At 44.6% G+C, this 27,122-nt stretch overlaps 1 protein-coding gene across 5 annotated transcripts in view; it reads left to right on the forward strand.

Annotated features, from left to right (window-relative positions):
- LOC134352862 (zinc finger protein 521) overlaps nucleotides 1-10,434 on the forward strand; it is a 493,824-nt gene extending 483,390 nt beyond the window's left edge. For all 5 annotated transcript variants that reach the window (XM_063060392.1, XM_063060401.1, XM_063060419.1 and 2 more), the window contains one exon: nucleotides 10,299-10,434. In XM_063060392.1, coding sequence (XP_062916462.1) covers nucleotides 10,299-10,328 — 30 coding nt within the window. In that variant the 3' untranslated portion in view covers nucleotides 10,329-10,434. The remainder of the gene's footprint in view (nucleotides 1-10,298) is intronic.
- The last annotated feature ends 16,688 nt before the right edge of the window (nucleotides 10,435-27,122 follow it).

Consider the following 27,122-nt stretch of genomic DNA (forward strand, 5'->3'; position numbering starts at 1 on the left):
GTTGGTCAGGGTCGACCAGGGATGTTGCAGCCTAGCCGCCTACATGATAGGCAGGCCTGGGCAGTACGATGTGGAGGGCAATCTGTTCCCCACGCAGCAGGCTCTCCCTCTCCACACAGCTGATGGACCCAAGTGAACAGCAGAGACCGACAGAGTGTGGCACCAGCAGCGTCGCAGGAGTTGCCAGTCAGCGTTGAGCTCAGTGTAGGACTGCCTTATGGACCCCAGCTCCATATTTTTCCTTGGGTTTACTCCCAAATCCTTCCCCACCAGTGTGTGTGGTCACAAGGCAGCGGAGGTTTGAGATCAGAGTTCTCGTCCTAGACGAGCTGCCAACCAGTCGTGAGCCACGCCTGCCCGAAGCGACTGATTTTATGGCACCAGTCACCCACTTTGCCCTTTCTCCTGTCAGTAAAAACAGTTCCATTGGGCATAGTAGCTAAGCCACAAGTGCAGGCCAGGAGCTGGACTTGCTTGTCAGAGGCTGTTTGAGATGCAAACCACTTGGTACATTTAATAGGCAGTGGGAGCTTATCCACACTACCCCTCCCCTACCTATGACAGCCTTCAGGAACCTGTACATAGATATAAATACTGTACATAAACACAAACACACACACACAGCTGTGCACACACCAGCAACCTTTAGCAGTTCTCAGTGATCAATGCTGGTCAAAGACATATCAGCCTGACAATTAGAAAAGCGACTGTCCTGCTGGAAGTAAAGCGGCTTTGTGGTTGAGCAGCTGAAGTGGTTGATATCTGGTGACAGGCAGAATGCGGAATTGTATTGTGACACAGTGAAAGAAAGCAGCAGGAGACACGTCTGACCACAAATCACATGCATGCACGCACACATACACTCACACACACGCGCACACACACATACACTCACACACACACACATACATACATGCACTCAATAGACAATAGGTACAGGAGTAGGCCATTCGGCCCTTCGAGCCAGCACCGCCATTCGCTGTGATCATGTCTGATCATCCACAATCAGTACCCTGTTCCAGCCTTCTCCCCATATCCCTTGACTCCACTATCTTTAAGAGCTCTATCTAACTCTTTCTTGAAAGCATCCAGAAAATTGGCCTCTACTGCCTTCTGAGGCATCACACATACACACTCACATACATACACTCACACACATACACACTCACATATATACACTCACACATACACACTCACATACATACACTCACACACATACACACTCACATACATACACTCACACATACACACTCACATACATACACTCACACACACACGCACACATACACTCACACACATACACACTCACATATATACACTCACACACACACGCACACATACATACACTCACACACACGCACACATACATACACTCACACACATACACACATACACTCACACACACACGCACACATACATAAACTCACACACACACGCACTCTGTAGCTGCTGTATGAATGATCAGATTCTTTCTCACATGGCCCTGACACGGAGTATTTGTTCACTTTCATTCAGCAAACAGCAAGGTATAAGACAGTTGTTTACTGGCTGTGTACACAGGGCTGATGTTGTGCATTACCCAGCCTGGCATTTGGAACATGAACCATAGAACTGTACAGCACGGGGCAGGCTCTTCGGCCCTTGGTGCCGTACTGAACTAATTCAGCTAATTACAGCCTACTCAAGGTTTATATCCCTCCATTCTCTGCACATTCATGTGCCTGTCAAAGAGCCTCTTAAACATTTTTGCCTCCACCACCACCCGGCACTACATTCTAGGCTCTCTCCACTCTCTGTGTAAGAAACTTGTCTTGCACATCTCCCCTGAACTTACCCCTTCTCATCTTAAATGCCCACCCTCTGATGTTTAACATTTCAACCATAGGAAAATTATACTGCCTGTCAACTCCATTAATCTTATAAACCTCCATCAGATCTCCCGTCAGCTTATGCCGTTCCAGAGAAAACTACCCAAAGTTGTCCAACCTGTCCTTACAGGTCATGCCCTCTAATCCAGGCAGCATCCTGGTGAACACCTTCTGCACCCTCTCCAAAGCCTCCATATCTTTCCTGTAATGGGGCAACCAGAATACTCCAGATGTGGTCTGACCAGAGTTTTATTCAGTTGCAATGTAACTTCCTCGTTTTTGAACTTAGCACCTTGACTAATAATGGCAAGCATTCAAAATGCCCTCTTTACCGGCCTGTCAACCTGTGCAGCCACTTCCAGGGATCCCAAGACCCCTTTGTATAGCAATGGAAAACAATAGATAAGTGTGATCCACCTATTCCACAAGGAGTCTTCCTACATGTAACAGAGACTCACTATTGACTATCCAAATCAAGTCCGACAATTGTCTGATCAGTGAATTGTGATTGTACCACATGGTGATATGTGTCTGAAGCTAGAGCAGATATTAGACCAGAATCTGAAGATCTCATTCAGAACACTGCCTCAAGGAGACAGTTTGTAGGGTTCCCTTATTCACATTAATGATCTGGGTATCACTGATAGGACCAGCATTTACTGCCGATCTCTAACTGCCCCATGCAAAAGTGGGGGTGAGCTGCCTTCTCAGACCAATGACCCTATGACCCAATATACCCATGGCTGTCTGTCAGGACTTTGTACGTTTTTCCTGTGGGGGAGCAGCTTTCCTCTGGTGCTCCGGTTTCCATCAGATGTACCCGTTCGTAGGTTAATTGGTCATTACAAATTGTCCCATGATCAGGCTAGAATTAAATCCGGGGATTACTGAGCAGTGTGGCTTGAAAGGCCTATTCCACGCTGGACCTCAGTATGAAAAACAAGGTAATAACAGCTTAAATTATAGGAGCAGAATTAGGCTACTTGGCCCCATTGAGTCTACTTTGCCGCTCAATCATAACTGATTTCTGACTCCTTTCTTTCTCCTTCTTCCTGTAACCCCTAACCCTTTACCAATCAAGAACCTATCAATTTCTGTTTAAATATACCCAGTGACTTGGCCTGCACATCCCTCTGTGGAATAAATTGCACCAATTCACCACCTTCTGGCTGAAGAAATTCCTCCTCATCTCAGTTCTAAAGGGATGTCTCTTTATTCTGAGACTTGCTCTTGGATACTAAACCTTCCTCCTAATCGAAACATCCTCTCCAAGTTTCCAATGGATTCCAAAGTGTTCCTCCCTCATCCCCTAAATTCCATTGTGTACAGTCTCAGAGAGCTAAAATGCTCTTCATATACTCCGAACGATACAGCATGGCTACAGGCCCTTCAGCCCAAACAGTCCATGCTGACCATGGTGCACACCCAGCTAGTCCCAATTTCCTGCCTTCAGCCCATATCCTTCTTAGCCCCTCCCCTCCATGTTCCTTTCCAAGTGTTTTTTAAATGATACTATTGTCCCTGCCTCAACCACTTCCACGGGCAGCTCATTCCATATAATCACGAACCCCTGCATGAAAAAAGTTGTTCCTCACAACCCTTCTAAATCTCTCCACTTTCACCCTAAACATAGACATATGTTGAGCCTTTCATTCCTGGGATGACTTTAGTGAGTGTGTTGCCACAGTGCTGTTGGGAAGGGAATTCCAGGATTTAAACCCAGTGATGGTGAAGGAATGGTAATATATTTCCCAGCCTGCACAGTGAGTGATTTGCAGGGGAACCCAAAGTGGTGGTGTTCCCTTGTGCCTGCTACCCTTGCCCTTCTTGGTGCGAGACATGATAGGGTTGGGAGGAGATGGTAATTGATAATTGGTATATTATTGCCACACGGAGCAAGATACAGAGATAAGCTCTTGTTTGTGTTCCAATCCATACAGATCAATCTATACGGTCATAAATACATAGCAATAGTAAATGAATGTGGAATATAGTGTTACAGTTACAGAGAAAGTGCCATGCAGGCAGACCGTAAGACCATAAGATATAGGAGCAGAATTAAGCCATTTGGCCCATCAAGTCTGCTCTGCCACTTCATCATGGCTGGTCCATTTTTCCTCTCAGCCCCAGTCTCCTGCCTTCTCTCCGTATTCCTTCATGCCCTGGCCAATCTAGAATCTATCAACCTCTGCCTTAGGTATACATAAAGACTTAGTCTCCACAGCTGCCTGTGTCAAAGAATTCCACAGAGTCGCCGCTCTCTGGCTAAAGAAATTCCTCTTCATTTCCATTCTAAAAGGATGCCACTCTATTCTGAGGCTGTGTCCTCTGGTCTTAGACTCTACCACCATAAGAAACATCCTCTCCACACACATTCTATCAAGGCCTTTCACTATTCAATAAGTTTCAATGAGGTCACCCCTCATTCTTCTAAATTCCAGTGAATACAGGCCCAGAGCCATCTAACTCTCTTCATATGACAAGCCATTCAATCCTGGAATCATTTTTGTGAACCTCCTTTGAGCCCTCTCCAGTTTTAACACATCCTTTCTAAGATAAGGAGCCCAAAACCACTCACAGTGAGGCCTCACCAGTGCTTTATAAAGTCTCAACATTACATCCTTGCTTTTATATTCTAGTTCTCTTGAAATGAATGCTAACATTGTATTTGGCTTCCTCACCACAGACTCAACCTGCAACCTAACCTTTAGGGAATCCTGCACAAGGTCTCCCAAGACCTTTACACCTCAGAGTTTTGAATTTTCTCTCCATTTAGAAAATAGTCAACCCTTTAATTTCTTCTGCCAAAGTGCATGACCATACACTTCCCACCACTGTATTCCATCTGCCATTTATTTGCCCATTCTCCTAATTTGTCTAAGTCCTTCTGTAGCCTCTCTACTTCCTCAAAACTACGTGCCCCTCCACCTAACTTCATGTTGTCTGCAAACTTTGCAACAAAGCCATCAACTCTGTCATCCAAATCATTGACATTAAATGTAAAAAGAATCGGTTCCAACACAGACTCTTGTGGAAACCACTAGTCACTGGAAGCCAATCAGAAAAGGCTATCTTTATTCCTCCTCTTTGCCTCCTGCCAGTCAGTCACTGCTTTATCCATGCTAATGTCCTTCCTGTACTACCACGGGCTCATAACTTGTTAAGCAGCCTCATGTGTGGCACCTTGTGAAAGGCCTTCTGAAAATCGAAGTACACAACATCAATCAATTCTCCTTTGTCTATCTTGCTTGTTATTTCTTCAAAGAATTCCAGCAGATTTGTCGAGCAAGATTTTTCCTTGAGGAAATGATGCTGACTGCAGCCTTATCAGCCTGGAGTTTTATCATGTGACTCCAGTACCCTGAGAACTCATCCTTAATCATTGACTCATCTTCCCAACCTTCGAGGTCATACTTAATGGCCTATGGTTTCTTTTCTTCTGCTTCTCTCCCTTCCTGAACGGTGGAGTGACATTTGCAATTTTCCAGTCTCCTGGAACCATTCCAGAATCTCGTGATTCTTGGAAGATCATTGCTAATAAAGTCCAGATAAAGTGCAAGGGCTACAATGAGGGCTACAGTTGAGAGATCAAGAGTATCTTTTTGCATATGAGAGGACATTTCAAGTGTCTGATAACAGTAGGATAGAAGCTGCTCTTGTACCTGGTGATATCTGCTTTCAGGCTTTTGTATCTTCATGTAGTTGGATAGAATACCAGAGAGATCAGCACTTTGAGGTAGTACAAGGGGAAAGCAATAATGGAATGCAGAAAAAGTGTTAAAGTTTCATCGAAAGTACAATGCAGGCAAACAATAGGGTCCAAGGTCATAATGAGGTAGATTGTATATCTTATCATACTAAGGAACCTTGCAACAGTTTGATTACAATGAGGAAGAAGTTGCTGTTGACCCTGGTGCTATGTGATTTAAGGCTTTTGTACCTTCTGCCCAATGGGAGGTGGGGTGGAGAAGAGAGAATGTCCTGGTGGAAAGTGTGGCGTAACCCGGATTAGTAACCACAGCAAACCTGCCTGTGAAAGCAGAAACTATCAGACGTAAAACAATCAGAAATTTCACTCCGTTCCCAAAGTTTCTTCACAATCACCAGGCTTGTGAGAGTTAAAGGGGAATCGCAAGCTGTTGTGCTAAAGTTGGCCATTTACAGTTATATTTTGAACCTTGTAAAATATTTCACGCAGTTAAATAATGAACTTATTGTTTGAATAATGTGTCAGCGACTTATCCAGAGAGTGGGCAGGATATACTGGAGAGTCAGCAGATTTAAATTGTTTTAAATAAAAGGTTAAAGCAGGATACAAATTGGACTCTGTGTCCCCCATAAAACACAGCAGAAATTAGAAATTAATTTCTAAATGTATTAGTTCACGAGGTACGCGCACGACTGACAATGAAACATTTATTGTCTGTCTCTAATTGCCCCAAAGTAAAGAGGCAGTTAAGATTTAAACACATTTATAGATCTGGAGTTAAATATAGAATGGTCTAGGTGAGGACAGCAGTTTCTCTTCCTGAAGAGTATCAGTAAATTGGATGGGTTTTTACCCAACGTTGCAGCCTAATGTAGCAGATGCTGGAATCTGGAGAAACACACAAACTGCTGGAGGAACTCAGCTGGTCAGACACTGCCTGTAGGGGGATATGGGAAGGTCAGAAACCTCCATCTGTACTGAAAGATAAAGGGGAGTTAGTAAGTGATAGTCGGTGGCAAGTGATCGATGGATCTAGTGTTGAGGGGTGATAGGCAGATGGAGGAGGGGAGAGCGGGAATAGTGACAGAGTCTGGGAGGTGAAAGGTGGGGCTGACAGATGGTTGAATCTGATAGGAGAGGAAGGTGATGCATGGAACCAAGTTAAGGAGGCTCTGAGGGCAGATGGGATCCAATGGGTTTGAATGTTTAGGTGATGAGTGGAGGAGGGGACAGATACAGAGTGATGGGGTTTGGTGGCATAGGAGGAACTGGGTAGATGAGGAGGAGGAGGAGAGAGAAAAGGGACAGAGAGGGAGTAGGTTATTGAAATTAGAGAATTCAGTGCTGATGCCATTGGGTTGTAGATTACCCAGGTAGAATGAGGTGTTGTTCCTCTAGTTTAATGTTTATTGTTTCTGAGATGTATTTTTATTGCAGATTTACTGAATGATTTGAGATTAACTTCTTCGGCTGCTGTGGTGGGATTTAAACTCTGGTCCAGGACTCTGGCCACGGGGCCAGTACCTGAACCGCTAAACCACTATACACCTAGTGCTTCATAAGTCTTGCCCATTACTCCAGGAGAGTGTAGAGGGGGCAGGCATTTCTGCTACCTAGTAGGATGGGAGAAGAGTATCTGGGGAAAGTGATGTGATCCTGGCTATTTGGGGGGAAGGAAGGGAGTGGGGAGATAGGAGGTGTGTGGCATGCACCCTTGAAGAAAGCAGGGAACAGTAGAACATAGAACAGTACAGCATAGAACAGGCCCTCCAACCCAAAATGTACCAATCTAATTAAACTAACTAAACTAACCCCTTCTGCCTACACAATGTCCATGTCATTCCATTCTCCGCCCATTAATGTGTCTATCCAAGAACCTCTTAAATGCCTCAGTCGTATTTTCCTCCATCACCACTCCCCACAGTATATTCCAGGCATCCACTCACTCTCTGTGTAAAAAGCCTGCCCCCACCCCCCCCCATACATCTCCTTTGAGCTTAACACATCACGCTTTAAACGTGTGCATCCTGCTATGAGCTGTAAGGAAAGGTCAGAAACACCTGGGTTGTTCTCTCTAAAGTGTCAAACGCTGAGGGGAGATCAGATCAACTTATTAAAAATTACGAAAGGCAGAGATAGGGTACACAGTCAGAATTTTTTCCCCAAAGTAGAAATGTCAACACCAGAGGACATGCTTTTAAGGTTACGGGGGGGGGGAGTTTAAAGGTGAGGGGCAAGATTTTTTCTGCTAAGAGTTGTAGGTGCCTGGAAGAGGTTATCAGAGGTGGTGGTAGAAGCAGGCAATTTGATAGTATTTAAGAGGCTTTTGGATAGATACATGAATATGAAGAGAAGGAAGGAATATGGATGATACACAAGAGGAGAACACTTAGCATGAGTTGGCACCAAGTTTAGCACAGCATCATGGGCCGAATGGTTTGTCCAGTGCTGTACTGTCTATGTTCTAGGACCTGTTCCTACCTGGCTTGTGCTAACATTGAGTGTGGGGAGTAGAGGTTCCGCAGGGTCCAATTGGCCCTGAGTTAGTAACGAGGATTGGAGCAAGACCAAGGGCTTCCCTGTCCCTCAAGGTCCTGTCTTGCCGCAAATTGGTGCTCCATCTGCTGGTGAGCACAATTGAATGCTCATTACAGCAAGATCCCAGCTGTGTCCAGTCATCTTTGAGCAGTGAGCACAGTTGTCTCCTCCCTGCAGTGTATACTGTAGCATGAACCTCTTCGTTACATCAGCAACCTGGGCAGGGTCGAGATCTTGGGCTGACAGCAGGACACTTATGTTGTCCCCAATACTAAGGTCCACAAGTCTGGGTCACTGCAACTCCTTGAGGGAGGCCACCAGTGTCAAGATCAAAGTTGAGTTCATTGTCATATGTTAATTATGTGTATGCACAAGTACAATAAAAAACTTACTTGCAGCAGCATTACTGGCTCATAGCATCAGATAAGCAGCATTCAGAAGAAAAACATATTAAACGTGAATTTGCACAATTTTACAAAAAATAGCACAATTAGAATTTTGAAAATCTATTTTTGTCCAAAGTGGTCAAAATGATCATAGTGATGCTATACTGAGGTAGTGATTAAGGTTGTATCAGTTGGTTCAAGAACTGAATGGTTGAAGGAAAGTAGCTGTTCTTGAACAACACACACAAATGCTGGGGGAACTCAGCAGGCCAGGCAGCATCTAGGCAAAGAGTACAGTCGACGTTTCGGGCTGAAACCCTTCGGCAGGACTGGCCCAAAATGGTCCAAAACGTCTACTATATTCTTTTCAATAGATGCTGCCTGGCCTGCTGAGTTCCTCCAGCATTTTGTGTGTGTTGCTGGGATTTCCAGCATGTGCAGATTTTGAAGCTGTTCTTGAGCCTAGTGATGTAGGACTTCAGGCTTCTGTACCTCCTGCCCAAAGGTAGTTGTGAAAATCTGGCAAGGCCTAGACTATAGGAATCGTTGGTGATGGATGTTGTATTCATGGGCAGCACCTCCTGAAAATGGTATCAATGGTGGGGAAGGATGTGTCTGTGATGTATTCGGCTCAGTCCACTATTCTTAGCAGCTTCTCATGTTCTTGCAGATTCAAATCGTTGTACCAGACCATGATACAACCAGTCAGGATACTTCCAACAGTATATCATCACTGCTAACCCACTGCAGGCACCCAAATGTTGGGATCACAAACTTTCACCTTTATATGTTAATCATCTGGATGGAGAAACTTATTGCTTTGTGACCAAGTTTGCAGAGAGTACAAAGATAAGTGGAGGGCTGGAAGTGTCACAGAGACAGGGAGCCTACAGAGGTATTGGACAGAGTGGGAGAGCGTCTAAAGAAGTGGCAGGTGGAATGAAGTGCAGGGAAGTGTGGGGTCATGCAATTTGTCTGGAAGAATGAATAAAGATATAGTGTATTTTCTAAATCGGGAGAAATCAAAGGTGCAAAGGGACTCGGGGGAGCCTGTTCAGGTTCTCCTTAAAATTAAATTGCAGACTTAGTTGGTAGTAGGGAAGGCAAATGCAATGTGAGCATTCATTATAACAGCACTAATATATAACTGCAAAGATGAACTGCTGAGGCCTTATAATGCGCTAGTCAGGCGGCATTTTGATATTTTAAGTAGTTTTGGGCTCTGTGTCGAAGGAATGATGTGTTGGCCCTGGAGAGAGTCCAGAGGAGGTTCACAAGACTGATCCGAAAATTAAAGGCTTAACGTATGAGAAGCATTTGATGTCTCTGGCCTGTACCCAATACAGTTCAGAATGAGGGAGGAAATCTCATTGAAACCTCCCAGATACTGAAAGGCCTAGATAAAGTGGGGATGTAAAGGATGTTTCCATTAATAGGAGACTTTTGATTCTAAGGCAACAGCCTCAGAATAAAGGGATATCCGTTTAAAACTGAGATGTGGATGAAATTCTTCAGCCAGAGGGTGGTGAATCTGTGGAATTCATTGCCACAGAGAGCTGTGGAAGCCAAGTCATTCAGTGTACTTAAGGTTCTGGACTGAAATGGGAGTTAAAGGTTACATAGAGAAAGTGGGAGAATGGGGTTGAAAAGAAATCTACCATAATTAAAATGGCCATGAAGAATTAGTGGGATGAATGACCTGATTTTGCTCTTATAACTTGCAGTCTTATGGTCTAATCTACTTACGCATTGGGCAAGTTGATCACCAACATTTAACCTTCTTTTCTGTCATTACAGAACCACGCAATGACACAGCACAGCAGTTAATGTCAAGACTTGGCATCGTGCTCTAGGAAGAATGCATTACCGAGAGTGGACAACTTCCTTGTCCCTTTTACGAGGAAGCTTTCAAAGACGGACATTTCTGGAGAGAACAGAAGGAAAATTGTATTATAATATAAAATAGCACTCACTTCATCAAAATATTGATTTTTTTTTCATGTTGTTTAAGCCAACATACAGATTCCCTGTGTGTTTGAGTGTGTGCGTGTGTGTGGGGATATGTACTATATATAGTATGTATAAAGTGTTACACATACATTATCTTACTGCCCCCCCTTTGCCAGTGAAAAGCTGGCTTCCCCAAGAAACATGAACTTTAACTGTGGCCCTTGCCACTGTGCCAGTAACATTGCCATTCTTGTGATAGATATAATGTATAACAAGCATCAGCATCTCAGATGAGACACCACCAGGAAATTCTTGAGTTTAAACTTTCTTTGGCAGGATTCAATACGACCAAACTTTCAGTCAATTAAATGATGCTTAACCATAACAGTTCTTCGTGTTTATTCTGCTGTCTGAACCTGGATTTTACTGGAATTACTGTGTTCATATTAAGAAATAAACCCGTGCATCAATAAATATTTTTTGCTTCCCTGTGAATTGTCTGCGTCAAGGGTGTTTGAGATCTTGGACTCGACTACCTCCCCTTTCCACCCGGTCTCCTCCAGTGGTGTAGTGGAATTGGCTGCTGCCTCGTAGCATTGAAGACCCAGGTTTGCTTCGATCTCTGGCACTGTCTGTGTGGAGTTCACAGGTTCTCTTTGTGACTGTGTGTGTGGGTGTGGGTCACCTCCACATAATCCTGAAGATATGCAGGTCATTGGGTAAGTTAGCTGCTGTAAATTGTCCCCTGTATGTGAGTGATGGGTGGAAGCTGGGGAGAATCAGCAACAGTTTCATTATCACTGACGTGTGGCATGGAACGTGTTGTTTTGTAGCAGCAGTACAAATCTCCAAGCACAACAGGGTTCCACAGAAATTCTTCAGCAACACACACAAAATGTTGGAGGAACTCAGCAGGCCAGGCAGCATCTATGGACAGTCAAAGTTTCAGGCTAAGATACTTCATCAGGATTGAAAAGAAAATGGGCAGAAGCCAGAATAAGAAGTTGCAGGTTGTGCAAATCAAAAACAGCAGAGGTTTTTGAAGAACACCACTTGTCACAAACCTCCAGTCAGATAAAAACCCCTCCAACACTATCCTCTGTCTTCTATCACCAAGGCAGTTTCAAGTCTAATCCGCCAACTCACTGTGAATTCCATGTGACTCAATCTTCTGCATCAGCCTTCATCAAAGGACCTTGTCAAATACTTAACTGAAGTCCATAAAGATAACATACATTACCCTACCTTCATCAATCATCCTCAGCACCTCCGCAAAAATCTCAGACAGGTTTGTAAGACGGGTCTCCCCCACACAAGGCTGTGTTGACTGTCCCTAAAAAGTCTACGACATAAATTCACACTTTCCTACACTAAAACTGCCTTTGCCAAGTCTTCACCCACCCAACCATTCAGATGCAAAGTCCAATATGCCTTCCCACCTATTTTGGAGTTACTGGAAAACTTGGCTATTTCGCACTCGGTCACTGGACTGGACTTTGGATATCAGTGAAAGCTACTTTACATTGTGATCATGGCTACATTAAGCATGACTTTAATAAACAAGATATTGCACATTTCCTTTTGTCTTGCTCAAAAACAGAACTTGTATTAACCTGGTAAACCCTTCTAGAGATCTCCATAAGAGAATAAATATTCTGAATATTGAGAAGAAAGGAAATATTAACTTGGGCAACAGAGGCTGCCACAAAATGGGAGAAGCGGGGCTGGGAGAGGAACCCAGAAGGTCGAGCAAAGAAACAGGACTTTCACACAAAGTTGTGCTGAAGTAATGTGGAGCTCACTCCCACAGGGAGGGGTGGGAATGTGGAGCTCACTCACACAGGGAGAGGTGGGAATCTGGGGCTCACTCCCATGGGGAGAGGTGGGAATGTGGAGCTCACTCACACATGGAGAGGTGGGAATCTAGGGCTCACTCCCACGGGGAGAGGTGGGAATCTGGGGCTCACTCCCATGGGGAGAGGTGGGAACGTGGAGCTCACACCCACAGGGAGAGGTGGGAATGTGGAGCTCAGTCCCACGGGGAGAGCTTGAGATGAGTAGGAGAGAGGAGTTTAAGGCAAAACTGGATAAACCCACAAGAGATGAGGTTAGAGCATAGTTTTACATATACATACATTAGACCGAGTGGTATGTTCCCCATTTCTATATATTTTAATCTGAGACAAATCTTAAACAAGTAACTTAATGCTTTATTATAAAGTTTTATTATTGAGAGTCATTTTGCAACAAATGGAGCCAGATACTTTACATTTTGCACTGTGGTTTCACTGAGGATCTGTTGAACAATTCTTGGTGATGTGTGAGAATTGGATGGGACTGGTAGAAATTTATTATAAAAACCTAAGTTCAGTTGTGTTTTCCACAACTAAAATTATATTGGCATGGAGTTAACCCTTTACTGTAATATTTTATCACCAAGATAAATGCAATCACCTCAGTCCTCCAGGATGAAAATGGACTGGATGTTAATCGCCGGGCCACAGTCTTCACCCCTCACCAGGGACTGGATGTTAATCGCCAGGCCGCAATCCTCACCAGGGAATGGGTGTTAATCGCCAGGCCGCAGTCCTCACCAGGGAATGGATGTTAATCGCCAGGCCGCAGTCCTCACCAGGGAATGGATGTTAATCGCCAGGCCGCAGTCCTCACCAGGGAATGGATGTTAATCGCCAGGCCGCAGTCCTCACCAGGGACTGGATGTTAATCGCCAGGCCGCAGTCCTCACCAGGGAATGGATGTTAATCGCCAGGCCGCAGTCCTCACCAGGGAATGGATGTTAATCGCCAGGCCGCAGTCCTCACCAGGGAATGGATGTTAATCGCCAGGCCGCAGTCCTCACCAGGGAATGGATGTTAATCGCCAGGCCGCAGTCCTCACCAGGGAATGGATGTTAATCGCCAGGCCGCAGTCCTCACCAGGGAATGTATGTTAATCGCCAGGCCGCAGTCCTCACCAGGGAATGTATGTTAATCGCCAGGCCGCATTCCTCACTAGCACCCAGAGACTACATCAACCAAGGCAAAGCTTCATCAGTCTCCTCAGTATGTTGAACTGGGAATGGGACAAAAACAGGGCTGAAACAGGCTTAGACAACCATCGCCCAATAGGAGGGCAAAGAAACTATTTGTTTGCTGATCAGCTGTGAGGGATTCTTGTTGGGAGACCAATGTACAAGAATATGGAGAAAGGCAGTGATTATAATTAGAACTAGTTTATTATTGTCACATACATGGAGATACTGTGAAAAGGTTTTGTTTGCGTGCCGTCCAGTGAGATCATTCCATACAGAAGTACATGGAGGGAGTAAAAAGGAAGCAGAATGCAGAATAGAGGGTTTACGGTTACAGAGAAAGTAAAATAAAAGGGTAGAGAAGCAAAGTGCAAGGGCCGGATTGGGAGATCAAGAGTTCATCATTTGGCTTGTTCCACAGGCTGATAGCAGCAGAGTAGAAACTGTTCTTGACTCTGATGGTACAGTATACGCGCTCAAGCTCTGGTGCCTTCTGAGAAGAGAGAATGACCAGGATGGGGGGTTCTTTGATTATGCTGGCTGCTTCCCTGGAGCAGAGGGAAGTGTAGATGGAGTCATGATGTTCTGGGCTGTGTCCACAGCTCTCTGCAGTTTCCTGTGGTTGTGAGCAGAGCAGTTGCTGTACCGAGCCACTATGCATCCAGATAGCGTGCTTTCTCCGGTGATATATTGAAGTTTGCTGTGAAGCATCCAAATCAGAGTTTGGAAGCCAGTTCATGGTTATGAGGCAGGCCAACATTTTCTCCACGATCTACTGCACTGAAAGATACCCAACAAAGTACAATGACGTGGCCGTCTAGTGAGGTTACATCAGTAGACTCCTCACTGGTGCTGAGGGCCTCTGGAGTGAGATGCAGCCTCTATATGGGCAAGCAGTGGACAGTTTTCTGTCAGGAGCGAGAGACCCTCACCCAGGGCAGGATTCAGTGCCTGGAACCCCTGTGCCCTTCCTCCCCTCATCCCTGCCCCCACTGCCTAAGCCCAGGGGGACCGAGAATCCCAAAGTCTGGAACATGCATAGTGTCTGCTCACTGTGAAGTCAGCGGCAGGATCGAAGGAGGGAGAGCAAGATGGCAGTGGGGACAGGAAAGAGACAGGAGACAGAAGGGACTGCAGATGTTGGAATTTGGAGCAACATACAAAATACTGGAAGAACTCCAGAGAGAGAGGTGGGAGCGTGGAGCTCACTCCCACAGGGAGAGGTGGGAATGTGGAGCTCACTTCCATGCAGAGAAGCAGCAAACACACACAATGCTGGAGGAACTGAGTAGGTCAAACAGCTTCTATAGAAATGAATAAATAGTTGAAAGCTTGAGCGAAGACTGTTCTTCCGGACTGGAAAGGAAGGGGGAAGATCCTAGATTAAAAAGATCGGGGGTGGGAAGGGAGGAGGATAGCTGGAAGGTGATAGGTGAGGCCTGGTGGGTTGGAAAGATAAAGGGCTGGCAAAGAAGGAATCTGATAGGAGAGGATAGTGGACTATAGGAAAAGGAGAAGGAGGAGGAGACCCGGGAGGAGTTGATAGGCAGGTGAGAAGAGGTAAGTGACTCGAGTGGGGAATAGAAGAAGAGGGAAGGGGAGGGAAAAAGTTTTCCTGAAAGAAGAAATCAATATTCATGCCATCAGGTTAGAGGCTACCCAAACAGAATATAAGGTGCTCCTTCTCACCTTGGCACAAGCAGAAAGCTATGGACCAACATGTCAGAATGAGGATGGGAATGGGAATTAACATGTTTGTCCACCAGGAAGTTCCACTTTTGGCGGATGGAGTGAAGGTGCTTGACAAAGCAGTTCCCCAATTTATGACGGGATGCATCAGGAGCACCAGACACAATAAATCTGCAGGTGAAGTGTTGTCTCACCTGGAAGGACTGTTGGGACCATGAATAGAGGTGAGAGAGGAGGTGAATGGGCAGGTATAGTACTTAGGCTGTTTGCAGGGATACGTGCCGGGAGGGAGATTGGTGGGGAGGAACAAATAGACAAATGAATCACAGAGGGAACGATCCCTGTGGAAAGCAGAGGGAGGGGGAGTGGTAAAGATATTTTTCTTGGTAGAATCTGTCTGGAGATGATGGAAGTTGCAGATGCGTTGGATGTGATGTTCATGGGTGGCAGGTAAGGACACAAGAAACTATCACTGTTAAGACGGTGGGAAGATGAGGTGAGTACGGATGTTCTGGAAATGGAGGAGATGTGGGTGAGGGCAGCATCAATGGTGCAGGAAGGAAAGCCCCATTCTCTGAAGAAGGTGGACACTTCTGATGCCCTGGAAAGGAAAGCTTCATCCTGCGAACAGATGTGGTAGAGGCGAAAAAACTGAGAAAAGGGAATAGCATTTTTGCAGGAGACAGGGTGAGGAGAGGTATGGTAAAGATAACCATGGGAGTTGGTAGGATAGTAAAAGAAAGGAAGGTTTGAATTGCATAACTAGGGTTCTGGAAAGGGCTTTAAACTAAATAGCAGAGGGGTGGGTTCAACAGATTGGAGAAGTATGGATAAAGTAAAAGAGAAAAGTGTGAGTAAAGATAAAGTAAAAACTATAGTTAAAGAAGGGAAAATAAGGGTGGAGTGCAGAAAAGTCAAGTGCATAAGAGACAAAGATTACTAGATTTTAAAGACGCAATGAGTGTAATGGCACTTTATCTGAATACCCGTAGTATTCGTAACCTGTGAACTTGTGGCACAAATCAGTATAAAGGGGTATGATTTAGTGTCCATTACAGAAACGTGGTTGCAGGGTGGAGAGGATTGGGAGTGAAATATCCAGGAATATCAGGTAATATGGAAGAATAGGCAGGAAGGTAAGTGAGGAGGAGTAGCACTCTTAATTAAAGATGAAATCAGGGTGATAGTGAGAGACAATATAAGATCTAAGGAGCAGAATGTTGAATCCATCTGGGTAGAGATTAGGAGTAGTAAAGGGAAAAAAAACACTGGTGGGAAAAACACTATATGGTAGGATGGTTGAGGAACGGTAGAAGACTTTCAAAAAGATTTTTCATGGTGTTCAACAAAGTATATTCCAGTTAAGAGCAAGGACAGTAAGGGTGGGGAGAGCCAGCCATGGATAATTAAGGAAATAAAGGAAGGCATCAAACTAAAAGCTCGTGCTTACAAAGTCACCAAGAGTAGTGGGAAATTGGAAGACTGGGAAAACTTTAAAAAGCAACAAAGTACCATTAAGCGAGCAATAAAGAAAGGGAAGATAGATTATAAAAATAAATTAGCACAAAATATAAAAATGGATAGTAAAAGTTTTTATAATTGTATAAAGCGGAAAAGAGTGGCTGAAGTGAATGTACGTTCCTCGGAGGGTGGAAAGGGGGAATTGATATTGGGTAATGAGGAAACGACTGAGGCTTTGAATGACTATTTTGTGTTGGTCTTCATGGTGGAGGACACGTCTAATGTGCCAAAGAGAGATGATAATGATGCGATGGGAGGTGGGGAGCTTGATACAATAGCTATCACTAAAGAGGTAGTGCTGAGCAAACTTATGGGCCGAAAGATAGACAAGTCCCCTGGTCCTGATGGAATGCATCCCAGAGTATGGCAGAGGTTATAGTCGAGGATTTGGTGATAATTTACAAAAATTCGCTGGAGTCTGGGCAGGTCCCAGCAGATTGGAAGAAGGTGAATGTTACGCCACTAGTCAAAAAAGGATGCAGGCAAAAGGCAGGTAACTATAGGCCAGTTAGTTTAACATCTGTAGTTGGGGAAAATGCTTGAAGCTATCATTAAAAAAGAATTAGCAAGGCATCTGGAAGGAAATGGATCAATCAGGCAGAACCAGCATGGATTCAGCAAAGGTAGGTCCTGTTTGACGAATTTACTGGAGTTCTTTGAGGAAATAACAAGCACAGTGGATAGAGAGGAGCAGTTGGATGTTATTTACTTGGATTTTCAGAAGACGTTCAATAAAGAGCCACATAAAAGACTTATCCATAAGATAAGGATGCATAGAGTTGGGGGTGATATATTAGCATGGATAGAGAATTGGTTAACCAATAGAAAGCAGAGAGTTGGGACACATGGGTGTTTCTCTGGTTGGCAATCAGTGGTGAGTGATATGCCACAGGGGTCAGTGCTGGGCCCGCAACTGTTCATGGTATACATTAACGATCTGGAAGAGGGGACCGAATGTTATGTATCTAAGTTTGCTGATGACACTAAATTGAGCGGAAAAGCAGATTATGCAGAGGATACAGAGAGTCTACAGAGAGATATAGACAAGTTAAGTGAGTGGGTCTGGCAGATGGAGTACAATGTTGGTAAATGCAAAGTCATCCACTTTGAAAGGAAAAATGAAAGATCAGATTATTATTTAAATGGTAAAAAATTGCAGCTTGCTGCTGTGCAGAAGGACTTGGGAGTGCTTGTGCATGGATCGCAAAATGTTGGTTTGCAGGTGCAGCAGGCTATCAAGAAGGCAAAAGGAATGTTGGCCTTCATTGCTAGAGGGATTGAATTTAAGAGCAGGGAGGTTATGCTGCAACTGTACAGGGTACTGATGAGGCTGCACCTGGAGTACTGTGTGCAGTTCTGGTCTCTTTACCAGGCAAAGCAGGCTCGTCAGGCCAGATGGCCTATTCCTGCTCCTATTTCTTATGTTCTTATAAAAGAGGCAGCAATGTGGGAGAAAGAAGTTAAATGGAGGCTGGATAAACACATAAGAGAGAGGGAGGTATGATGATGGGGAAGATGGGAGAAGCTCGTGTGGGGTAGAATCACTAACCCATTAAAGAGGCTGAATGATCTCTGTCTGTGATTTAAGAACCTTGTCACAATATCAAGACACATTTCCAAATACAATGAGGAGAAATGTCTTCACTCAGAAGGTGGTGAACTCTTGGAATTCTAGACACAAGAGACACCAGGTGGTATGAGGGCTGTAGAGGGTTATGGTGCTGAGAAAGACATTTAGCCACGATTGCATCGACTGATGCAAGAGGTTGAAATCCATGTCCTGGAAGTAGCAACACACGTAGATAGGGAGGTGAAGAAGGTATATGGCATGCTTACCTTCATCAGTTGGGCATTGGATATGAGAGTGAGGAGGTCAGTTTGCAGCTGTATAAACCTTTGGTCAGGCTGCACTTGGAGTATTACATACACTTATGGTTATCTCCATATGCTTCCATATACAGGAAGCATATGGAGGCTTTAGAGAGGTCGCAGATGGACCTGGGTACTGCCTGGATGGAGAATATTAGCCATAAGGAGAGTTTGGACAAAGTTCAGTTGTTTTCTCTGGTGTGTGGATGCTGAGAGGAGACATAATAGAAATTCATAAAATTATGAGATGCACAAATATGGTAGATGGTCATAATCTTTTTCCCAGGGTAGAAATTTCAGAGGGTATAGCTTTAGGGTGAAAGGGGGGACATTTAAACCTGTGCAGGACAGGTTTTCTCACACCGAAAGGGGTGGAATCAGAAACAACGGTGATGCTTAAGAGGCTTTTTGGTAGGCACATGAATAGAAAGGGAATGGAGGGTATGGATCACGTCCAGGCAAATAGGTTTAGCTTAATACAGCATTGTGTTCAGCACAGAACTAGCAGGCCGAAGGGCCTGTTCCTGTGCTGTACTGTTGTATGTTCTGTGAAGGGCCCAATGCCCTGCACCAACTTCTGTTACTGTAGTTCCTTAGTTTCCTTAAACCCTGTTTCTTGTACTGATACATTCATTACTTCAGAAGCACAAAGCTCAGACAAACCAGCCCAGTTTTCAGTGCAGTCTGTGCAGCAGGCCGGAGCATGGGTGTGGGTGGGGGAAGGGCTAACAATGTTCCTCCAATGGCTCTCAGCTCTCAGCCCACCTCCTGGTTATCATTCTGTAATGTGAGCAAAAAGCAGAATTTCTTTCTTTAATTCTCTGGTGGTCTTTAATTGCTTTGTTTTCTAATTCCAGTTTCTAATTTTTATTAGTAAGCGATGAAGATCCTGGTAATAGAGTCCCTGGGGTTTGAAATTCCCCAGTAACAGACACTTGTGCATAACTTGTATCGTGTCTGTAGCACAACACATGACAAGGTCTTGCTGATGTTTCGAAGCCCTCCCTTACTTTCCTGAGCTATTTGTTATTGCCTTGTGCTTTCTTTTTCAAAGAAAAGGAAACTTAATTAAATATGGAAGAAAACTGCATGACATCTTTCATCCTAACGTGTCATTAAATTGGATTCCACAGGGGATGCCTTTAAAAGAGTTCAACAACAATGAGTACTAAATCAGGTTTTTATAACAATCTCCTTGCGTAAACATACAATCACTGTTTATGTATATTTAATATAATTATCAGTTTTTCTCCTGTAATCTCAAGGGACCTATTTAACTAAAATGTGTTTCTTTTTTTTAAATGTCAGCTGAAATAATCTTGTTTGGTGTCTAATATTTAATATATTCCACTGAAACAGCTACTCTGTTCCAAGAAAAATAATGTCAGGTCTCTTAAATCACTTGCTTTGACTGACCAGTAGGATAAGCTATGAAGTCATATGAATTAAATTAGCATAAGGAACGGTCTAACATTACAAAATGGGGCGGGGGCTGATGGTGTAGATAGATCAAAGTAGGTGCAGGAGAGAATTTTCAGCCTCTTGTAGACATAAAAGACTGCAGATGCTGAAAACCTGGAGCAAAGCATGAAAGGAGCAGAAAGAACTCAGGCAGTGTCCAAGGGGGAAATGGACAGGCAACATTTCGAGTGAAGGGTCTTGACCTGAAACATCAACTGACCATTTCCACTCATAGGTGCCGCCTGACCCACTGAATTCTTCCAGCGCCCTTCTGTGTTGGTTGAAACCCTTGTGCCTGTTTTGATATTAAAAAGGATTAAAGCTCGTCCATACCAAGAGTCATAGAAACATAGAGCAGCACAGCATCTTCGGCCCAACCAGTCCATGCTGACCACGGTGTGCACCCTGTCAGTCCCAGCTTCCTGGGTTTGGCCCATATCCCTCCAAACTGCACCTCTCCTTTTGTACCTATCAAAGTGCTTCTTAAATGTACCTGCTTCACCCACTTCCTCTGGCAGTTCGTTCTATATACTAAGCACCCTCTGCATGAACAAGTTGCCCCTCAGGTCCCTTTTAAATTTTTCTCCTTACATCCTAAATCTATGCCCTTAGCTTTGGACTCCCCTACCCTGTGGAAATCATCCACCTTTTCTCTGCCCCTCATTATTTTAAACACTTCTATAAAGCTGCCCTCATTTTTATACATTCCAAGGGATGGAGGCCTAGCTTGGCCAATGTCTCCCTATAGCTTAGGCCTCTGGTCCTGGCAACATCCTCATCAACCTCAACTTCATGGAACTCTTGGGGTAGTTCAGCAGTGGTGGCATTGTAGTTAACTTTCTGCATTATTGGTCCAAAACATGAGTTCAAATCTCACTACAGGAACCCAAGCAAGCTGGACTTGAATGGACCTCTTGTATGATAAGGCTGAACTTTTGATTTCTCAATCAACTTCATTATCATTTTATAGAAGTTTCAAAGCTATGAGAGGCACAGGCAGAGAAGACAGCTGGTCTCCTTTTCCAGGGTCAAAATGTGAAATAACGGAGGACATGCACAAGGGGAGAGGGGTTAAGTTCAAAGGAGATATGCGGGGCAAGATATTACTCAGAGAGTGGTGACTGCCCAGAAGGTGCTGCCAGGGATGGAGGTGGAGGCAGATATGGATAAGGTCATTAAGAGGCTCTTAGACAGGTATATGCTGTAAATATGCAGTGAGTGATTTTGTCCATGTGTGGGCAGAAGGGATAAGGCATCACTAGCTTAAGTAGTTTGGCAAAATATCGTGGGCTGAAGGGCCTGATTTGTTCTGTACTATCCCTATAGCTTATTGTCTGCCTGCCCTGTACATTCCCTGTCATTATAACACTTCTTCAGCACTCCCTTGTGCTACCAACATGTAGTGATGTTGGAATGATCTGTCTAATGGCAAGCAAAACAAAGTTTTTCGCTCTACCTGCAACAATTATAAACAATTAGCAGTTACCTTTTAACAGGAAATACATTCTCAATGGTGACCCTGGAACAGTGAGATGCTGAAGATGTACGCCGGCCTCACTGATCTCCAACTGGAACCTTGCCCAGTGTGGTCCATACCTGACTCCATTCTACCAGCAAGGACAAAGGTGAACACCACCAACTGTGGGTTCCCCTCCTTTAGGTGTAAGTGGGCCAAATGGCTTAATTCTATGCCTATGTCTTATGGTCTTATCTTTCTTGCTCATTGGAGCTTCATGACTCCTTCTGCCATGAGTACATGGTGGCCACATGATGCACTGCAGTTACTCACCCAGGCCATCCTGACAGCACCTCCCAACTCAACACTTCTCCCATCAGGGAGCACAAGGGTAACAGGTGTAAGCAAACTCCACTACCTACAAGTTCTTCTGTAGACATCGCACCTTCCTGCATGGGAAATACATCACCATTTCATCATCATTCAGATTTATTTATTTAGCACGTGTACATTGAAACACAGAGTGAAATACGTTGTTCGCATTAACAACCAACGCAACCTAATGACATGCAGGGCACAGCCCGTGTCGCCACATCTTCCACCACTAGCATTGCATGCCCACAGTCAACAGAACAACACAACAACAGTAACAAAACAAAACAAAAGCAAAACAAGTCCTTTTCTCCCTCTCACCTACCCATTCACTCACTCACACATACTCTAAACTCAGAACAGGCCACCTACAGGTCTCCAAGCTCCAGTCTCTGGCCAGGACTCACAAAATTGCAGCCATCGAGCTTTTGACTTCTGGACAAGACGACCCAGGGGCATCAACCATTGGGCCTCAACTTTCAGTCTCACTGACTTCAGTCTTCCACCTTTGGGCCTGAATCTGAGGATGAGCAATAAATCATTAGATCTCCAAGAGAATTATCTCACCTCTATATTTTAAAATAGAAATTTAAATATACACTTCTTGTGAGCTGACCTCATTAGCAAAGCAAGCACTTATTGCCCAACGCCCTAACAAAGATGGAGACCACAGAGTTCACTTGGTAGTCTAGTGTCAATTACCCATCTCTGTTGCCCTTGAGAAAGTGGAGGTAAGCCATCTTCATGACCGGATAATATTAGCTGTAAGGGGAGGTTGGAGCTTTAGTGTATAGAGAGATCTTGGGGTTCATGCCCATATCTCCCCAAAAGTAGCAACACAAGTACATAGTGTGGGAAAGAAAGTGTATGATACATTTGGTTTCATTATTCAGGGAACCGAGTATAGAAGTTGGCAAGTCACTTTGCGGCTGTACAAAATTTTGCTGAGAATGCATTTGAAGCATTGTGTGTAGCTCAGGTCTCCAAACTACAGGAAGGATTTGGAACCTTTGGAGACAGCACAGAATAGAAGGTCTCAAAGCTCTACGCTTCTTTTTGGATTCCAGACCTAATCAGTTCCCCTCTACCACCACTCTGCTCCGTCTAGCGGAATTAGTCCTTACTCTTAATAATTTCTCCTTTTGCTTCTCCCATTTCCTCCAAACTAAAGGTGTAGCTATGGGCACCCGTATGGGTCCTAGCTATGCCTGCCTTTTTGTTGGGTTTGTGGAACAATCTATGTTCCGTGCCTATTCTGGTATCTGTCCCCCACTTTTCCTTCGCTACATCGACGACTGCATTGGCGCTGCTTCCTGCACGCATGCAGAACTCGTTAACTTTATTAACTTTGCCTCCAACTTTCACCCTGCCCTCAAGTTTACCTGGTCCATTTCCGACACCTCCCTCCCCTTTCTAGATCTTTCTGTCTCTGTCTCTGGAGACAGCTGGAGATGTCTACTATAAGCCTACTGACTCTCACAGCTATCTGGACTATTCCTCTTCTCACCCTGTCTCTTGCAAAAACGCCATCCCCTTCTCGCAATTCCTCCATCTCCGCCGCATCTGCTCTCAGGATGAGGCTTTTCATTCTAGGACGAGGGAGATGTCTTCATTTTTTAAAGAAAGGGGCTTCCCTTCCTCCACTATCAACTCTGCTCTTAAACGCATCTCCCCCATTTCACGTACATCTGCTCTCACTCCATCCTCCCACCACCCCAATAGGAATAGGGTTCCCCTGGTCCTCACCTACCACCCCACCAGCCTCCGGGTCCAACATATTATTCTCCGTAACTTCCGCCACCTCCAACGGGATCCCACCACTAAGCACATCTTTCCCTCCCCCCCTCCCTCTGCATTCCACAGGGATCGCTCCCTACACAACTCCCTTGTTCATTCGTCCCCCCCATCCCTCCCCACTGATCTCCCTCCTGGCACTTATCCGTGTAAGCGGAACAAGTGCTACACATGCCCTTACACTTCCTCCCTTACCACCATTCAGGGCCCCAAACAGTCCTTCCAGGTGAGGCATCACTTCACCTGTGAGTCAACTGGGGTGATATACTGCGTCCGGTGCTCCCGATGTGGCCTTTTATATATTGGTGAGACCCGACGCAGACTGGGAGACCGCTTTGCTGAACATCTACGCTCTGTCTGCCAGAGAAAGCAGGATCTCCCAGTGGCCACACATTTTAATTCCACATCCCATTCCCATTCTGACATGTCTATCCACGGCCTCCTCTACTGTAAAGATGAAGCCACACTCAGGTTGGAGGAACAACACCTTATATTCCGTCTGGGTAGCCTCCAACCTGATGGCATGAACATTGACTTCTCTAACTTCCGCTAGGCCCCACCTCCCCCTCGTACCCCAGCTGTTACTCATTTTTATGCACACATTCTTTCTCTCACTCTCCTTTTTCTCCCTCTGTCCCTCTGAATATACCTCTTGCCCATCCTCTGGGTCACCCCCCCCCCCCGGTCTTTCTTCCCGGACCTCCTGTCCCATGATCCTCTCGTATCCCCTTTTGCCTATCACCTGTCCAGCTCTCGGCTCTATCCCTCCCCCTCCTGTCTTCTCCTATCATTTTGCATCTCCCCCTCCCCCTCCAGCTTTCAAATCCCTTACTCATTCTTCCTTCAGTTAGTCCTGACGAAGGGTCTCGGCCTGAAACGTCGACTGCACCTCTTCCTATAGATGCTGCTTGGCCTGCTGCGTTCACCAGCAACTTTGATGTATGTCACAGAATAGATTCATCAGGTTGTTTCCTGGTTCAGAGGGTATGAGCTATGAGAGGAGATTGGACAGACTTAGGTTGTTTTCTCTGCAGAAGTTTGTAAAATTATGAGCGATGTAGATAGGGTAGACAGTCAGGATCTTCTCCCAGGACAGGCATATCTTGAAGGTGTAGGGCAGGAAGTTTAAAGGAGATGCATGGGTGAGAGTGATGTGTTCTTGGAACACACTGCCTGTAGAGGTGGTGGAAGCAGATACCACGGCCACAGGCATTTAAACAGACTCATAAAGAGGCACGAAATGGAGGTATATGGACCATAAAGAGGCAGATGGCATTGGTCCGATGGGTTGGCACAGAGGGCATGAGCTGATAACGGCGATATATTTTACACACCAAAAGTACACTTGTAGTTAGCATCTGGAATGAGCTGCCATGAGGTGGTGGAGGCAGGAACAAGCAAATTTGAATTACATAGATAGGGATGATGCATGGTGACACTTGCAGGCTGCCTCCAGCACTTTCTTAGGTTGTGTTGGTTTTTAATGCAAACAAAGTATTTTACAGTATGTTTCATTTTACATGTGATAATTAAATGAATATGATAGTTGGCATGGAGGTGTTGGGCCAAATGTTGTGCAACTCTGTACAATTCCATGACTCTATATCAAACACAATGTAAAAACTTACATTTATCCATGCAAAAACTTATAAGTCAGATCCCCTTTAAAACTCACTCTTATACTGTACACTTATAACAGGTTCCCTCCTTGGCCTCCTTGGTTAAAGCAGGGAGTTTTCTCCAACAGAACCTAAACCTAAAACATCTACAATTCCTCTCTCCCCCACCCTCCCCCCCAGCAGATCCAGCTTGAACCACTGAGTTCCTCTAGCCTTTTGTGTGTTGCTTTAGTCTCTTCTAATTCCATTAAATACTTATCAGGCAGAAGATTTTAACAAAAATTCGCTGTTCCTGGGAAATAAGGTACGTTCAGTGGGTCCTCTTTAGTAGTTGTAATCTTTACAATTCAGGCAAGCCTCTTCCAGCTGACTGGGTTACCCGTCAATGCTTAACAGTCAAGTCATTGGTTATAGAAAATGGGATACAGTATTATCTTGCAGTCATACAAGTCAATCATAAGGCTGCACTTGGAATACTGTTTCCAGTTTTGGTCACCCTGTTATGGGAAAGATGAGGTTAAACAGGAAAGAGTGCAGAGAGATCTATGTGAATGTTGTTCGAACTGGAAGGCATGAATTATAGGGGGAGGTTGACCAGGGCTAGGTCTTCATTCCTTGGAACATTGGAGAAATAGGGGCAACATTATAGAAATGTTTAAAATTATGAGGCTTAGATAAGGTGGACAATAGCACTCCTTTCCCCAGGGTAGAAGGGTCCAAAGCTAGGTGGCATGGATCTAGGATGAAAGGGGAAAGTTGACTGGAAAGGGACACTGGCGAGAAAGACAGCACAGCAGCAGTGGCTGGAGTTTATGCGAGAAGTGAGGAAGGTGCAAGACAGGTATATTCCAAAAAAGAAGAAATTTTCGAATGGAAAAAGGATGCAACCATGGTTGACAAGAGAAGACAAAGCCAAAGTTAAAGCAAAGGAGAGGGCATACAAGGAAGCAAAAATTAGTGGGAAGACAGAAGATTGGGAAGTTTTTAAAACCTTACAACAGGGAACCAAGAAGGTCATTAAGAGGGAAAAGATTAACTATGAAAGGAAGCTAGCAAATAATATCAAAGAGGATACTAAAAGCTTTTTCAAGTATATAAAGAGTAAAAGACAGGTGAGAGTTGCAGTGCAATAAAGTTGCAGTGAAATCAAAGCAAAAAGTATCAAATACTGGTCTTAAGGTGTTGTACTTAAATGAACGCAGCATAAGGAATAAGGTGGATGATCTTGTCGTACAGCTACAGATTGGCAGGTATGATATTGTGGCCATCACTGAGACCTGGCTAAAGGATGCATGTCTCTGGGAACTGCATGTCCAAGGATACACGGTGTATCGGAAGGATAGGAAGGTAGGAAGAGGGGGAGGCGTGGCTTTATTGGTAAGAAATTATATTAAATCATTAGAAAGAGGTGACATAGGATTGGAAGGCGCAGAAGCTGTATGGGTTGAGCTAAGAAATAGCAGGGGTAAAAGGACCCTGATAGCAGTTATTTATAGGCCTCCAAACAGCTGCAGGGATGTGGACTACAAATTACAACTGGAAATAGCAAAGGCTTGTCAGAAGGGCAGTGTTATGATAATTGTGGGGGATTTTAACATGCGAGTAGATTGGGAAAATCAGGTCAGCACTGGATCTCAAGAGAGAGAATTTGTAGAATGTCTGCGAGATGGCTTTTTAGAACAGATTGTTGTTGAGCCCACTAGGGGATCGGCTGTACTGGATTGGGTATTGTGTAATGAACCGGAGGTGATTGGAGAGATTGAGGTGAAGGAATCCTTAGGAGGCAGTAATCATAACATGATTGAGTTCACTGTGAAATTAGAAAAAGAGAAGCCGAAATCTGATGTGTCGGTATTTCA

This window comes from Mobula hypostoma, chromosome 1 (assembly GCF_963921235.1).
Source record: "Mobula hypostoma chromosome 1, sMobHyp1.1, whole genome shotgun sequence".
In the NCBI taxonomy this organism is placed as follows: domain Eukaryota; kingdom Metazoa; phylum Chordata; class Chondrichthyes; order Myliobatiformes; family Myliobatidae; genus Mobula; species Mobula hypostoma.